We start from the raw sequence: 16,756 nt of genomic DNA on the forward strand, positions 1-16,756 counted from the left end.
TCATTTTTATTTTGTTAAAAAAAAAAATATTTTTGTGGTTCATCGAGCTTAGCCCGTCGAATTATTTTGTTAAGCTTAACTGCGGATTTTAAGCCGGTCCAAATAAACGTGAGACTTGGGTTGTCGAATTTAACGTTATATTAATAACGAATTTTAGCGTTTTTGAGGTATTGAATCTATTGACCGTGTTATTGATCGTTGCCATCTTACATTTACAATCGACTGAAATGCATAAAATCAAATGGTTAGGATCACATAATAGAAGTGACTGTCTTCTAGATGGGCGAAGCCACATAGTGACTAGTGGGAGCTATGGCCCCTACTCAATTTCTTGAAATTAATAATAACTGGTGATTAAACCTCAAACTGATTGATATTAAAGACATCACTTATGTACATTTTTTTTATTAGGTAAATTTTCATAAGTTCGTTTTTCAAAAGAGATGCCATTGAAATTTTAGTAAATTTTATATTATTTATGTTCTATTTTATTATTTATTATTTATTTTAAAATAATTATATATTAAATATTAATATTTTATTATATTTATAAGATGATTCTGTTAATTAAAATTCATTTTATGACGATTTGATGTTTTATTATATAATAAATTATCAAACATAACACTTCTACACCGTTATATCAAATAATTCGTTCTCAATTGCAGTTTTTTACAACGGTAAAATCAAAATTTTTTTTAACGGTATAGTCCAGTTGCAAAGCTACCAATTGTATTATAGGGCCCAAGTAACCTTAAAATATATTTTTTTTTAACATTATTTTTACAGTTTGGTCCGTCCTACATAATAGGGGTGAACATTGGATTGGGTAAATCCGAGATCCGAACCAATCCGAAGCTTTTGGATTGGATTGGTTCGGATGAAACACACCCACGGTTCGGGTAATTGAAGAAAAAAATCCGGTTAATTTGGTTCGGTTCCGGATTAGGATATAATAGAACCGAACCAATCCGAAAACCGAACCAATTATATATCTATATATATAATTATTTAAAAAATAAAAAATTCGATTTTTTATATCTTTCTTCTTCTTCCTGTTCGAAGAAGTCTGAAAACAGAACCCTAGCCGCTGCTCAATCTCAGTCGTCTCTCTCACTCACCTCACCTCACCTCACCTCACCGCCTCGCCAACTCATTGGAAAACGAAGACTGAACTCTCTCTCTCTCTAATTCAAAAAGCTTCGATAAATCTCTGAGCTATCAATCTCTCAGGCGCCTTCGTACAAACAGCATCTCTCTCTCTCTCTGTCGAAGATGATGAGGAACAGAATGGTTAAGAAGAAGCCTTCAAACGCGAAGGAAATCAGAAAAAACACTAAATTTTCTCTAGAAATTCGCGATTCTAAGAGGAGATGTAAGAACGATGAGGAAATCGTTAGTGATGAAAGCGAGGATGATGAAGAAGCTAGAATTTATCTATCCAATGGAGGAGAAGCAAAAGAAGAAGAGGAATCAGAATTTGCAGCCGAAACTGTTGGCGAGAAGAGACATAGAGTCGCCAAGACGTATTTGGAGAAATATAGAGAGATGGCTAAGAGAGAGGAATTGGAAGAGGATGATGAAATGGATGATGATGAGAAGATTGGTAGGCGCGATTCTCTTGTTGCAGAAATGCTACAACAAGAGCAGCTCGAGGAGAGTGGTCGAGTCCGGAGATTGATTGCATCTAGGTAGTAACGTTCATGTTTATTATTTTATCTCCAAATTCCTATGAATGTGGACTTAAACCCTGATGGAATAACTGAATCTGACTCAATTGGATACAGAGTTGATGCCCTTGAGTCATCTTAGATGAGATTATTAAACTGTTTAACTCGGTTTACAATTATTTCTTCACTTGTTCTATAGGGGTTAAAAGTTACGGATTAGGCAATTTTTTGTGAGGATGATCTCTATGGTGAGGAGATCATCGTCGCAAAAAAATCAGCCCATTCCAAAACCCCATCAAAAGTGATTTATAAATTAATGGTAAAAATTGATGGTCCACAATTCTTCAACTTGTAAATCACTTTTGATGGGTTAAAATTTTTGGAATGGGCTGATTTTTTGTGATCTCCTCACCATAGAGATCAGCCTCACAAAAAATCAGCCCATTTTGAAACTTCTAACCCATTTAGGACAAATTTTGGCTCCCTAACATTGGCTGCCGAACAGAACCCATGTATATTGTAAAATAAGGTGGACTAGAAACTGCTTAGTCACGATTTCATATTTTGTTAAGATAATAAGTATTTACAATATTAAAAATTAATTAATTTTATAAAAAAAATTCAAAAACCTTTTGACTTGGACAATATTTTCAAAATATTGGATAAGTCATTAAATCTCAAATGAGTCAATGTGAAGGATGATTCTCATTGAATATCTTGCTCATTCGTGAATGATATTGAGATGACTCGGGCAAGTCATCTTGGTCTTGAACGATTTTTAAAACCATAGGATACATTGCCAAGTTAGTGATTGCCAGTTGGACTTTAACATTAGATCTTTTTCTTCCTGAATTTTGATGGAGGTTGGGAACGTTAGTTGGTGTCAGGGCCAAACTAGTGTCTAGTTTAGGAATAACTCAGAATTATCTATTCCATGGATGATGACGAGGTGATTGGGTAGTTCACATCTCAATCCAATTGGGTGGTGCTTGCACATCAAAAGCTATTTTTGAATATCGTCTATATTTTTTACCATAGGCAAGCAAGTGGTTCAGTAGGAGAATTAGGATCTTATGATTTTCTCTTTTTTGATGAAATATTTTCAAGGAGTTTAGAAGTAATTTTTGGATGACTTTTGATGGAGGTGGTTGGGTGTGTAGCATTTCAATTTTCAAGTGCTTAGTTATTGGGGTATTTTTGGGCATTTGAATCCTTGTTTGTTCCTGGTTGTTCATTTCAACTTCCTTTTTTTAGTGCTTCAATGAAATTTTCTTATACAAAAATCTAGATTTTCGTACTCACCATTAATCATCTATGCTTATGTTTACTAGGAGGTGCATTTATGCTAACTTGCCAAAAATTGTTAAATTCAAGATTTGCAATATATGACATGGACAAATTCCACATGGCAAACTTGTTCATCATCTTGAGTTTGACCATTCAATTTTTGTTCTACAAGTTCAATGGTTTGGTTGGTGACCAAGTTTGCCAGCATATTGTTCATAGGGAGGGCATTGTATGTAAACTACATGATACTTTTGTATTTTATTTTTTATACATGCTTAGATGCATTAATTGGATCTGGATTCTTATGTGGTTATTTAAATATTCTAGGATTCAGAAGCCAGAAACTCTTGACGGATTTCGAATTTTAGTGAAGCACAGACAATCTGTTACTGCTGTAGCTTTAGCTGAGGACGACTTGAAAGGTTTTTCAGCTTCAAAAGATGGAACTATTATTCAGTGGGATGTAGATAGTGGGAAAAGCGAAAAATACTTATGGCCCGATAAGGAAGTACTGAGCTCACATGGTGCAAAAAATTCACAAAATCCATCGACAAAGTGGAGTAAACATGTTTTGGGAATAACTGCTAGCTCTGATGGTCGGTATTTGGCAACTGGAGGCCTAGACCGTCACATTCATTTATGGGATGCACGTACGCGACAACATATTCAGGTTAATCTTATTTATTTTTTACATAAGAGGATGCAACACGTAAGATAAATTTCAAGTGCCATGCTTAACATATATTATTTGTCAAGAGCATTTGTTTGGTGCCATTGTGAATGTGTGCAACTGCAGTGAAGGATAGTGTACTCCAGGTGTTGAACACAAAGATTTCTGATTAACATATACCTTGTACCCCTTGGTGTAGCCATAGTCACAAAATTCACTGATTTGAGGGTCTGCCGATTTAATTGGCGATTAATCGCATAAATTGATGAATCACCGATTAAATCGAAAATTCGCCTATTGTAACGGGAAAAGCCGATTAATTTGGCTCGTAAAGTTACTCCCATACAGTCCTACACATCTCCCTTGGTATAAATCTTACCGAAGTTTACTTATTAGTCCTGTGCTAAGGATTTCTTTCTAAATTTGACGTGATGTGGGACTCGTTTCTAAATGTAACTTGATTCTTGAGCGGTGTCTGAGCAACATAGTTGGTAAAAAATCTTTTTTTTTCCCTCACCTTTCTTTCTTAATGCTCTCACAACCTATAAAAATCTTTCTTTCTTAACAACCCCATATAAATATTTCTTCCTTGATGCCCCCATAAAACGTTGAAACTCAAATCCTCAAGGTTGGAACCATTCAAATGTATCTTACTATTTATTCATTTTCTTTAATATGGATTTAATTTGTTGTGTATTAGAAAATGCACCTATTTTAAAATACACTCAAAATTTTCCTGAATTTTGCCAAATTTTTTCTGAATTAACCGAATTGAGGTCTCGCCGAATAAATAGCTGAATTCAAATTTTGTTACCATGGGTGTACCTGTAGGGTGTTGGTTGCACCATTTGAGATATCTGGTTCTACTGCAGAGAAAATTGACAGGATTGGGAAATCATGGGCCATTCCTTGGGCTTTTTGCTATATCTATCTTTTGACCTTGTTAAATCTGTAATGTATATTACTGTTTTGGACATCTTATGTCATAGGAGACCTAAGAATGAACATATCAAACTACTCCTCTTCCCTATATTTCTGGATATTGGCACTATATTTCTGGATATTGGCAAACTGTTTGAAGATTGTCCTCATGTTTTAATTCTAGCATTGGGTAGCTTAGATTTCATGATTATAGGGTAGTGGCATATATGCCCTTTACAATTGTACACATGCAGACACTAAGATGAACTCTTTTACACCTGACTATCATATTATAACTGTCTAGATTTATTGTTCTTGTATGATGACCTTACTCACCTATCTTTTGATTTAACAGGCATTTCCTGGTCACAGAGGACCTGTGTCATGTTTGACTTTTAGACAGGGAACTTCGGAACTTATTTCTGGTTCCTTTGACCGAACTATAAAGTTATGGAATGCTGAAGATAGAGCTTATATGGACACATTATTTGGCCATCAAGGTGAAGTATTGACGATTGATTGCCTACGGAAAGAACGGTTGTTGACTGTTGGGCGTGATCGTACAATGCGCCTCTGGAAGGTGAGAGCCATATTCTTTTATGAGTTATACCCATTGTTTAAAATCATGTTTTGGAATTGTAAATAACAGATGATTATTGTCACACCCCAAAAACTCAACCCGAATTCTCATGATTCCCAAGTTGAATCCAGAGGCATGATATAAAACCCATATCATGACAGTCAATATATAAGCATAAACAACAAATAAATAACTATGTCATACCTGATCATTGTTCAACAGAACAGATACATATCCTCAAACATCAGTACACTTGACATATATATATAAAACAGTAATGACATAATACGGTGTTCATAATTACATGATAATAAAACGACAGTTAAAGATTTAAACCTAACTCTAGTTTAAGATTCATTACTAGTAATACCCATACTCCACTCTTGGAAGCTTGAACTGATCATCTATAAGGCCATGGTACTGAGCCTTTTCGGAAGGATCACCTAAACCAGGTACGCCTGAAATTTGTGATGTCATAGGGGTGAGTACTAGGGGAGTTATCCAGTAGAGGAATCTTACAATTCTAAATAATAGCACTCTATATGCAATTTAAACATTTTACGAATTCGTAAATCATGCATGTTTGATATTCAACACATAATTGAAAATAATTGAACACCGATGTCATAAAATCTAGCTGGAAATTGATACACAAATAAAAATCTAAAGAAACAATTGTTCATAATATAACATCAAATAATAGAGTATTATAATAGAGAGTTGAGGGTCACGACTGATGTGAACATCTCAGTTAAAATATGATTATTCCAATACTTCACAAGTGTGGAACCCCACCGTTAGTTCCTGATTCTTCTATGGCCAGCCTCTGCCACAATGAAATAGACCCATAACAAAAGTCCAATAGTTAAAATAAGATATAATCCTAAAACTAAAATATGACCCAAATAGTTTAGGCCCATGAATTCTAATGTCCCCATCCCACAAGTCTCAATTGGATGAGGCATTAATCTCTTATAAGCTTATGTCTAACAAGCCCTAAGGCGGATATGTTAAACGATGCATGCATTGACAATTTCTCTTTCAAACATACACACACACACACACACACACACACAGTCTATCTCCTCATTTTTTTTGTGAGCTCGCATTTTTTTTTTTGATCGGTGTGCTTGCATGTTATTCAATGGTACGAGTGTCAGTTACAGGTATGCCAAGGGCTGCACTTGCTTGACCCTAAATTTTCAAGATACTGGTATTTAGTTACATGGTTTGTAACTTAGTATCACAATTTATTGATTTTTTAGTTATTTAAAAAACAATTTGTGCTTTATGATTGAATCATCCGAGATGGATGCCATATAATATCAATTTGTTTTAATATGAGTACCCATTTTTATTTATTTATTTATTTATTTTTATTGTAGTATTGTAGGCTATGAACTCTTTCTCCATTAATGCGTAATGTGTAGTTCACAGTTCCACTTGCTAATAATTGTAGGTACCGGAGGAATCACAGTTAGTTTTCCGTGCCCCGTCAACATCTTTGGAGTGTAGTTGTTTTATTAGCAACGATGAATTCCTATCTGGATCGGATGATGGAAATATTGAGCTCTGGACCATGTTGAAGAAGAAGCCTGCATACATTATAAAAAATGCGCATTCTATATTGTCTCCTCACAATGAGTTTGATACAAATGATAATAGAATTCCTAATGGTGATAAAACAGGTATTTTTATTTATTTATTTTTTTCATTATTGCTGGGAATTGTTGCATAGCATTTGTGTAACTTGTGGTGCTACTGAAATTTAAAATGATATTTTCTATCATCATTATCAATCTATGAATTTTATTTAAGTTAAAGCTGATCTTTTTTCAAGCCTCTGTTTTACTTTTGTGTTTATTATTTGATTCGTTCATGAAGTGAAAAAGAAGGAAAAAAAGATTTAATTATATAGAGCTTTATTTCATGTTAGAAGGTGGCATATGCAAACGCACATGTATCTGAAAGGCTTATTTATAATTTAAAATATTAATTAAAGGGTCATTTTGAAGATTATATAGTAGTAAGGGTATTTTGTAATTTTCAAAACTAACCAACGTGACTTTAGGGACATGCAATTGCAATTTTCTTGATTTTGACCAAAATGGCCCTGATTATATTAAATTTAATGTTAAGGTAGGGGCATTTTTGGAATCCAAATTTTTGTGTTGAACCTTTTCTACTCCGCCTACTCTTATTATAATGGTAAAGATATATTCTTTAATTCTTTGGACAAAATTTTGAGCTATCTTGCTTCTTTTGTTTCCGTTGTTCTCTTCTCCCAGCAGAAAATGGCATTGTGAAAGCTGAAAGCAATTGTTCGACAACACTCTCATGGGTTAGTTCAGTTGCTGTATGTAGAAACAGTGATCTTGCTGCATCAGGCGCTGGCAATGGTGTTGTTCGTCTTTGGGCAATTGAAAGTGACACCAAAAGCATTCGACCATTATATGATCTCCCCCTAGTAAGCTCTACCATCTACCATCTTAAGTAGAAGTTTTCTGTTTTTCTTTTCTGATGGACCTGAATGCTTGCTTGCTTAGTACTAGTAAAGTTGTTACAGGTTTTTTTTTTTAATTTTTTCCCCATAATAGGCATATCTATTCCATCACCTAGCCATAACTAGAACTCTTTGGTTTTCTGTTTTTGATATTAGAAGGAACCAGTTAGTTTGTTGATTGCATAGAGAATGGTTCCAACATGACAAAGTGAGTTATGATTTTTTTCCCATTATTGTCAAATCTTTTTCAGCGCCAACAACTTTGGGAAATATACTACTAAAAAGGAAAATTATTTCCATCTGCTCTTTCCACGAGTTGCTAAAGGTAGGTCTCCAGTTGAGACGATTTGGATTGAACAAAATTCTTACAGTTGGTACATTTTGTCCATCACCAGATGTGGAAGGAAAATTAGAAGTGTGTCATTCATTTGTAAGCACCATTAAAGTTTCACAAACACCTGACTAATTCGGTCAGGAAAAAAACCCTTAATAAGGCTCATCCACCGTCAAAACAATCCTTGAGATTGTTAAAAATCTCGAGGTTTTGTTTTGATTGTGGGCGAGCCTTAGTAAAGCCCTTTTTCCTTTTTAAATTATATTGTTTTCAAATGGAATATGCAACTATATATGATTACATTGGTCAGATTGCAGATGCGATTTCGCATATCGCATATGCGGTGGCATATGCAACAACTTAAAAAATTGATTAAAAAATCAGAAAAGTTAGAAAAAATTTGAAAAGCAACAAAATATATATTGCTAAACTTAGAAATGATGTCTAAAAATACATAGATACTAAAAAACACAAGAATGAAGCATCAATCCAAATATGAAATATCTAATAAAAGTCATACACAGAAATTAGAAATATTCGAAGTACAAAACAAGTGAAAAACTAATTATGTTGATGATAACCCGTCATATACTCCACACAACCATACCTAGTCCATTTTGGCACATCTCCGATGTCACTGCCTCCATTATCGTCGTTGCTATTTCCATCATCGTCCGAATCATCACCTTCTTCTTCAATGTATTCTTCATCTTCTTCAATTTCATCTTCATTTGATCTTTTACCAAAACTTCATCTACTTCTAAAGGTTCTTGACCTTCATCATTTTCTTCTTCTTGTATTTCGCCTTCTTCATAAGAAGTTTTTAACTTGCTTTGCCACCTCTTTTTCTTTGGCTTGAGCTCTCATCGGGTGTCGGTGCAAAAACAACTTGCTCAACTTGTGCCCAAGTGATATCTTCTCCTTCGAATACTGCTCGTCCCATTGCATTGAAAATCCATGGATGATTCTCATTAAGCTCATCAAGGGAGATGGGGTCGTAGAACCACGGTTGCCCCTTTCCTCTGTAAAAATCTTTCGTGCAATCTTTGATTCTATTACATGAACACTTAAGTCATTGAGCTTTTTTGCTCAAGCCGATTTCTCATCTTGTTGTGAATTTGTTATCTATCGTCTTAGTCTCCTACATATCTATAACAATACATCTTTCATGAAATTTTTTGTGATTCTAAGATATCAACCAATTCCGCATGATGGTCTTGGTAGATTGAAAAACCTGAGAAAACACGATAAAACAATAAATAGTTATTGCTGTGGAAAATTGTGAAAATTTGGTCAAGTATCAAAAATTTTATTTTTTCAAAGTTCTTCAAACGGAAAGCAGTGTAAGAACACAAAGTGGAGTTTGACTTTTGTTTTATTTGGTCTAAGATCTACAATTCAAGCTTTTTGGACATTTGTAAATTCTGAGCTAATTCATTATCCAAGTCTTCTAATAGGTGTTAATTTGTCAATTCCAAGCTAATCCATAATCCGAGCTCTTTGGATAAGTGTTTATTTGTCATTTTCGAGCTAATCCATAATATGAGCTTTGTTGATAGGCATCTTGCTTAATGCTGAGCTGATTTCATTTTTATCATTGGTTTAGTCTGTATTTCTAGTTAGATACAGTACTTTCCGAGCTTATTTGATTTTCAAAAGAGATTTATTCATTCAAATATTTCCTTTCTAATTATTCAAGGGATCTATTCTGTCGAGATGAAATACAATTGTTGTTATTTCAACTATCCTTCCATTTGATGTGCTTGGTTATTTATTTTTTCGAATAATATGATAGTTTTGTTTCTTCTCATGAATATTTAATTCAATCTGGTCAAATATTATCTTGTTCGAGCTTGTATTTCAATCTTATTCCTTAATCGATTTTATTAGAAATTGATGTAGCGGAAGCGTGTAAATCAATAGATTCGATAGATTGTGTTCAATGGAACACTCAAAATCAGTTTGAATCAATAGATTCAATTGATAAATAAGCAATAGCTTGAAAGAAAATAAAGCATAAAGCTAAAAAGTAATCAAAAGAGAAAAGATAATTGAATTGATTTTTAATTTTCGGATTTGGAGCTCCTTATATAGATAACTCCATCATAACAACTTGTAATCCTACTAAATACTAAAAATTAATATTCCTAACCTATCTATAACATAATACTAACTTTTTAATCCTATTAGAACTTAAATTGGAGACTTCTAAGCACTTCTAAGTATAGTCTAAATAATAAAAACAAATTTAAAACAAATTAAAAACTAATAAGGAATTGTACTCCTAACATAACTATGAAATAGAAATCCTACTAGAAGTAGAAATAGAAATCTTATTAGAAATAGAAATATAAATAAAAATCTAATAGAATTAGAAAAATACTTAAGAGTTGTAGATGTCCTACATCAGAAATTAACCCAAGATACTTTACATGTGTCATCATCTTGAAGTGCTTGGAAAATAGCCCAAGTGATTTTGATGTAGCTCGGAAAGATAGATATTCCATAGGTGATTTTCATGTAGCTTAGGAAAATAGACATTTCCGAGGTGATCATGATATTGCTTGGGAATTTAGACATTTCCGAGGTGATTATGATGTAGCTAGTGAAAACAGACATTTCCAAGGTGATTATAATTTTTTTGCATAATGAGTTTTGGCCGAGCTACATCAATGTTATAACTTGGAACTTAAAAAGGGTGGAACTTTTAATCCAAGTCTTCATTAAACTATTATTATATATGTTGGGTATACTGCGAAGATCTATTAAATTAGATATCTAGGGTGAGCTATTTTAGCCTTGTCTATAAAGAGTTCATAAAAAAATAAATATGGCTGAGGTGATTTAATATATGCTATCTAGTTGTTGATCTGACGTAGGTGAGGAGATTTTGAATTGAGATAAATCATATTAATCCTAGATAGATTAGAAATGTGATTATTTCTAAATTGACTCGTCTATCGAGGTAACCTATGTACCTTAGATAGTGTCGGTGATATTTTGTTACCACAAGGCTTACGCTTCAAGGCGTTGGCCAGTCGAGCACCTTGCCACACGCCTTAGTATCTGAAAACATTTATTTAAATACTGAGAATATTCAATATGCTACGCTCTTTGACCTATTATGGCTTGGGTTATTTTGATAGAACTTTTGAAGGAATTTGGCATTTAAAACATGAGTTGGTCCTTTCGATTCTTGGTTTGCTTTCTATTGGTGCAAAGTCTTCAAAGTGTTCAAAGGAGTGTTCTTTGGGGATTTTTTGGTCCGGTGGGACTGTGTTTGTAATATTTATTCTGTTTAGCATGTTGTTTGTTTTATTTTCTTGTCTTTTTGGGGTGGGTCATCTTGACCTCCCCTCTTCCTGTATTTCTTTCCTTTATCTATTTAAAAAAAAAAAAAAATAGTTGTTGTTTTCTGGGTATCTCTCATTTTTTAAGTGGAGCAATTTCATTAAAGAATTCTCTCAATTTTTTTTTTGTTTTGATTAATGTAAAGTTCTCAATTTTTTTCATTAGGGATTCTGTCAATTTTTGGAGCTGCAATTTCAGCAGCACCAAAAAAGTTGTTCTCGTAGTTTTTGAAGGTTTTGTTTACCATGAATCGAGAATAATTTGGTTTGAGCATAGTGACAAAGTCGCTGTTCGAGAATAACTCGGTAAATAAAAACTTCAAAAAAAATCGGGAAAAGTCGGAAAAGCATCATTTAAATATAAAAATAAATTAAGTGAGGTTTCCCAAGAACATGTAGGGGTTCAAATGACTTCCATTTCCATCATACTTAATGAAGGAATTGCATTTAGTGGTCCTACATAGCAGTTGACTTTTGGTTTGGGAGACTTGTTAGATGATCGAGGCAAGAGTAGGAGACTTGTATGGAAATTGAATTATCTCACTATTACCCTATTAGATATCTTTTTTACACTTACTGTTTGGTTATGGAGCCCCTAGAGTGCCTCATTGCCATTCGACACAATGCATTATCAGGCTTGAAGGGCTTCTTTGGCCTGGTTACAAAGCCAATGGTCATAACACGGAGGGGTTTACAGATTCAAATTAGACTGGTTCTCCTTCTAATAGGATCAACCATTGGGTCTTGTATTGTTAAGGTAATTTTGTGACATGGAAGAGTAAGAAGCAGATTTTACAATTCCATGTCTCATGCGTCTTGTGACCTAGTGTGGTTTATACACTTCCTTTAGTTGCTTGGCTTCGTAGTGGATACACCTATGAGTTCTTTAGATTTTCTTTTGAAGAGAGTTAGATGTAGAGAATGATTGAACTTCAAGGTCTTGATGGTTTTGGAAACTTACAAGTCATTAGTATTGGTACTTGCTGCTTCATTCTGTGTTGGGTGCCTCGATCTGGTTAGTCACAGGAAATGTAGAACGGAGATTTTCCTATTATATAGCTTGAGGTTTACTGTTTAAATGAATACATAATTGCTTCCATTATTGTTATTTTGAAACTGATCTGATTATGCTTGATGAAACTCAGGTTGGGTTTGTAAATTCCCTAGCATTTGCTAAATCTGGACGGTTCCTTGTGGCTGGAGTTGGGCAGGTGAGGTTTTGTTGCTTTTATTTCATAATATAATATGGTTCCTACTTTTTGACCAATTTATATGCTCAGTTATTTACAGTTATCATCATGCTTCTGTATTTCAATCTTCTTGATCCTTTTTCTTTTAAGCTTTTGATATTCCATGTAATTGCAGAAGAGGTTAGTTGTTTACATTCTTCTTTTGGAGAGCTGGTATTGGCAACCCAACTTTTACTTATTACACCCCAATTAAAAATAAAGAAAATTAGTAAATGGCTGAGAGCAATTAAAAGTTGGGGTGGCAATAGAAATTTTTTGGTAGATTTCTATTTTTGGGTTCAGGATTTTATACGAGCCTAATCATAATGATAAACAACTCTGAAATTGTTTGAATGAGTGTTATAATGTTTTGTATGTTGAGATTATAATCTGAGCCAAACCCTTGTAATGTTTAAAGAGTGTGTTTTAATCTTTAATTGGTGTGTGATAAATAATTAAGAAATTGGGGTGTAATAAGTAAAAGTAGGGATGCCAATGACAGCTCTCTTCTTTTACCATGCTGAGATTCTTTGAGTTGATTAAAATATATCTCAAATTGACTTAATAAGTAACAAACTTGAAATCAATGTTGAACCAGATGAAGTGACTCAACAAAGTCCACTTAAAAGGCCTTAGGTTGTACAAAATGGCAAATTTTAGAATGTTCATGGTTGCCATTGCTTTAGAAGTTTTTCACTGTCATTCTGGAATAACATTTTTTATTTTTTGATGGGTAGGCTGGACTTGAACTCACGACCTCAAAGTTGCTTTGCAATGTTTCGTACCAAATCTGGAATAACATTTTTTTTTAGATGTAAAAGAAAATTTAGATTAAAAGAAACTTGGTTGAGGTGACTAGTAAAACAACATTACAAACTCCAATGCCCCATAGAGAGACACACTTCTCCATAGTAATATTACGAACACTCCCATCTACAAAGGAAGTACCAAAAAATTATTCCCCTAAACTCCTTGAAAATTTTACACCCAAAGATCAGGAATCCTAAAATCGAGATGATTATGTCTTGAACTGCAGATTGAAAGAAACATCACATTGTCCTCTTAAAGTCCCTGAACGCATAATCCATTGGCCTCCAAGAATTGAGAAGAGAACAAAGGGAAGATGAGAAACAAGTCATAACCTCATATTTAACTCAATATTTCACTTTTGGGTTAGTCTGGTTTGACCTGAAAATTGGACCAGCCTGGTCAGTTAGTTCGGTTGACGATTGATCTGCATTTTAATGAGTTCCAATCTGGAAAAGTGAGACTATCATGGGTTTGGAAATCAACAAGATCTCCCTGTAACAACTCCAAATTATTCTTGATTTGTAGTTGGGTTAACATAGTTAGGATTGATTAAGAAACCTGAGTTTGAATATGGACTAGCAAATTTGAGCTGAGCTGGATCCTAGTTGGGTGAAGAATAACATTCTTAACATGGTAGGATTTATACATGTAGTTTACATTCTGGCTATACCCTCGAGTGTCGATTTACTATGAAGATGACTTTAAACAAATTAATTAGATGGTTATAATCATCCAATCAAAGTATATTTTCCGCATGGGAGATCATCTAAGAGGGAACCATCTAATGTTAATAGACCCAACCCTTGTAAGGCGCTTCAATATTTTAGAATAATAGGATCTTTAATGGAAACTACCTACCAAAATACCCACAGTTATTAAGAAAGCGAAGAAGAGTAAAGATGTATTCCAAATATTTTATTCAAAATTCCGTCTTGACTGCTTTCTGTTGCTTTTTATTTATACAACTACACCTAATTGTGAACATATTCGTGGTATTCTTAGGCTTATTTGTAGTTATTGTGCTTAAATGGGTTCTTTTTTACTTCATTTGTAATTTTTGTACAGTTATGTTCGAATTTTATAATTATTATAATTAACTTGATTGTTGAAATAAGTGTTTTTTTTCCTATTATATTTCTCTAGTTTTTATATAAAATCATTTTTAATATTATTTTATTAGTGGGGGCACAAAAAGTAGTTCAAAATATAATATTTGCTTTTTAAATGCCCATGCCCAAAAATATCAAGTGGTGCCTTATTTTACATATGAACGCCTCGGGCGAAACAAAATAACAAATAGGGTTTTTTGTGAATGTTTTTGGGTTGAAGAATGGGAACCATATAACCTTTCACATTGGTTCGAGGGGCTTTTAGGTGTCGTTTTTTATCATAATGTAGCAATTATACTTTTTTCAGTGAATCCCTCCCCTCCTAAAGCCAAGTTCAAGTTGTGAAAAAGAGTGTACTACATTAAAATTTCTCAGTCTTTTATATTAAAAATTGCAGTAATTGGTGGAATTTTTTTTTAAAGCTTTCGGATACGTGTGGTTCATTTAAGCTTCTTAAAATTCGGGGTTAATTCAGTCATATTTTATAACCAAGAATGTGGATATCATTCGTTTAGTTTTTTTGTTGTCTTCTAATATTTTGAAAGTTTATCCTTTTTCCCAGGAACCGCGATTAGGGCGGTGGGGTCATATTCCAGCTTCTCAGAATGGGGTTGCAGTACAGTTGCTTGGGCTATCTGAATAGGGTATTTGACATGGTTTCAATTTTGACAATCAACATTGCGAAATTAAGCGGAGGAATTCCTCAATTTTGTAGGATCATATGTAACTATAGGAATTGATAAGAGTTATTTTCATCTTTTCCTTGTTGAGGTGAGGCATTGTGATGATGATGATGATGATCCGTATCTTCAGCTAGGGATCCTCTTTAGTGAATCATGTATAAGTAAATTATATTTTTTTGAAACGTAAAAAAATATTACCTTGTTTCTCTAATGTCTTAGAAATCCATTATATATCTCGAGAGATTTTGATTGATAACCTTGGGCACTTAAAAATAGATTTTTCCTTAGAAAATGATTTTTGAAAATTTGAAAATAGGTTCGTGTCGAAAAATTATCCAAAAGAGATTATTAATTTGTGAAAATTGAAGTTTGGGATAGACTTTTTAAATAAAAAAATAAAACAAATTCAAAAATGATCTTTTCGCCCTATGGTCATTATAAATATTAAGGCCCCGTTTGATACTGCTGTCAGATTCCGTTGTAAAAAGTTGCTGTCAGAAGTTAAAATTCTGAAAAGTATGTTTGATTGAGCAATCTCCATGTGATACTACAAGCTTTAACACCCAGCTTCTCAAAAACTACAGGGTCAAAATTCACTAGTAACTCATAAGCTTCTACTAAAAAACACACTCTAATGCTTAGAAACGAGAGAAATGATTATCTTTAGGGTTTCTTTTTTCCATTGGAAACTGCTAATGCTTTTCTTATGGGAGGCTTCAATGGAGATCTTTTATTGGAACTGTGGCAAAAGACGCCGTCTGAAATGAAAATGTCATCTCCCTGAAACAAGAGAATCATAGGTTAAATCTAATAGAAAGATAGGTAAGTGATTCATGTAAAGTTGGTGAGAATCAGAAAAGAAGAAAATCGTAACTACCCCCAAGGATGAAACTCTATCCTGTTTAGTCACTTTCTTCTTTGTCTTGGGGCACAGGAGTTTGTGTGGAAGTTGATCTTCGCGTAAAATGACATTTTTTGTGATTGCATCTCTCCCACCTTGAGGTAAGGGCAGCGAATACTGTGCAAAGCTAAGTATCAGTATATTTATCTAGATCGACATTCCAAACATTGAAATTAAATAATCACCAGCCAAGCCATAATGCACAAATTAATAATAATAAAAAAGTTCAAGATGTCAATGTATCTCTCAAGTGGTAGCATTACTTGAAAGCTCTTCTTGGCACATCGGATCTTGTTATCCAAGGTTTTAAGAAGGGGCACTGCACTGTAAAATTGAAAAATTTATCAACATCGGGATTTGCTTCATGTTGCATTGGGAACCATGTAATCACTAGAAGAAGAGCGAAGAGGCCAAGATGACAGTTCCCTACCAACAAAGGGAGTATGGCCTACATAAAAGGTATCTTACCTAATTTGACTCGGACCAAACCAACGTAAATTCCACGAGGGATTCCGATCAATAACTTTGCAAGGGCATGGCACGACCACCCCCCTTCCATCACTGCACTGATCAAACTTGATAATTGCGTTACTATGTGGCATGACATGTGGACCATTACTGCACCAAGCAGTTACAAAATTGAATATGGAGATTAGTTACAAAGTTAATAAATGGGCGGATATGCCACCTCAAATAATAGTGGCATAGA

General features: G+C 33.9%; 1 protein-coding gene across 2 annotated transcripts; it reads left to right on the top strand.

The window, feature by feature from the left end:
* Positions 1–1,045: 1,045 nt before the first annotated feature.
* LOC147384498 (U3 snoRNP-associated protein-like EMB2271) lies at positions 1,046–15,352 on the top strand. 2 transcript variants are annotated; one of them, XM_086425757.1, is made up of 7 exons: positions 1,046–1,691; positions 3,285–3,627; positions 4,904–5,128; positions 6,588–6,816; positions 7,417–7,595; positions 12,461–12,526; positions 15,026–15,352. In XM_086425757.1, the coding sequence occupies exons 1-7, from the start codon at positions 1,276–1,278 to the stop codon at positions 15,104–15,106; spliced, it is 1,539 nt and encodes a 512-aa protein (XP_086281883.1). In that variant the 5' UTR covers positions 1,046–1,275; the 3' UTR covers positions 15,107–15,352. The 2 variants fall into 2 exon arrangements, with proteins under 2 accessions (XP_086281883.1, XP_086281884.1); XM_086425758.1 differs by having other exon boundaries at positions 7,420–7,595.
* Positions 15,353–16,756: the final 1,404 nt, after the last annotated feature.

This window comes from Akebia trifoliata, chromosome 15 (genome assembly GCF_017979445.1).
Source record: "Akebia trifoliata isolate Shusen 1 chromosome 15, ASM1797944v1, whole genome shotgun sequence".
NCBI lineage: Eukaryota > Viridiplantae > Streptophyta > Magnoliopsida > Ranunculales > Lardizabalaceae > Akebia > Akebia trifoliata.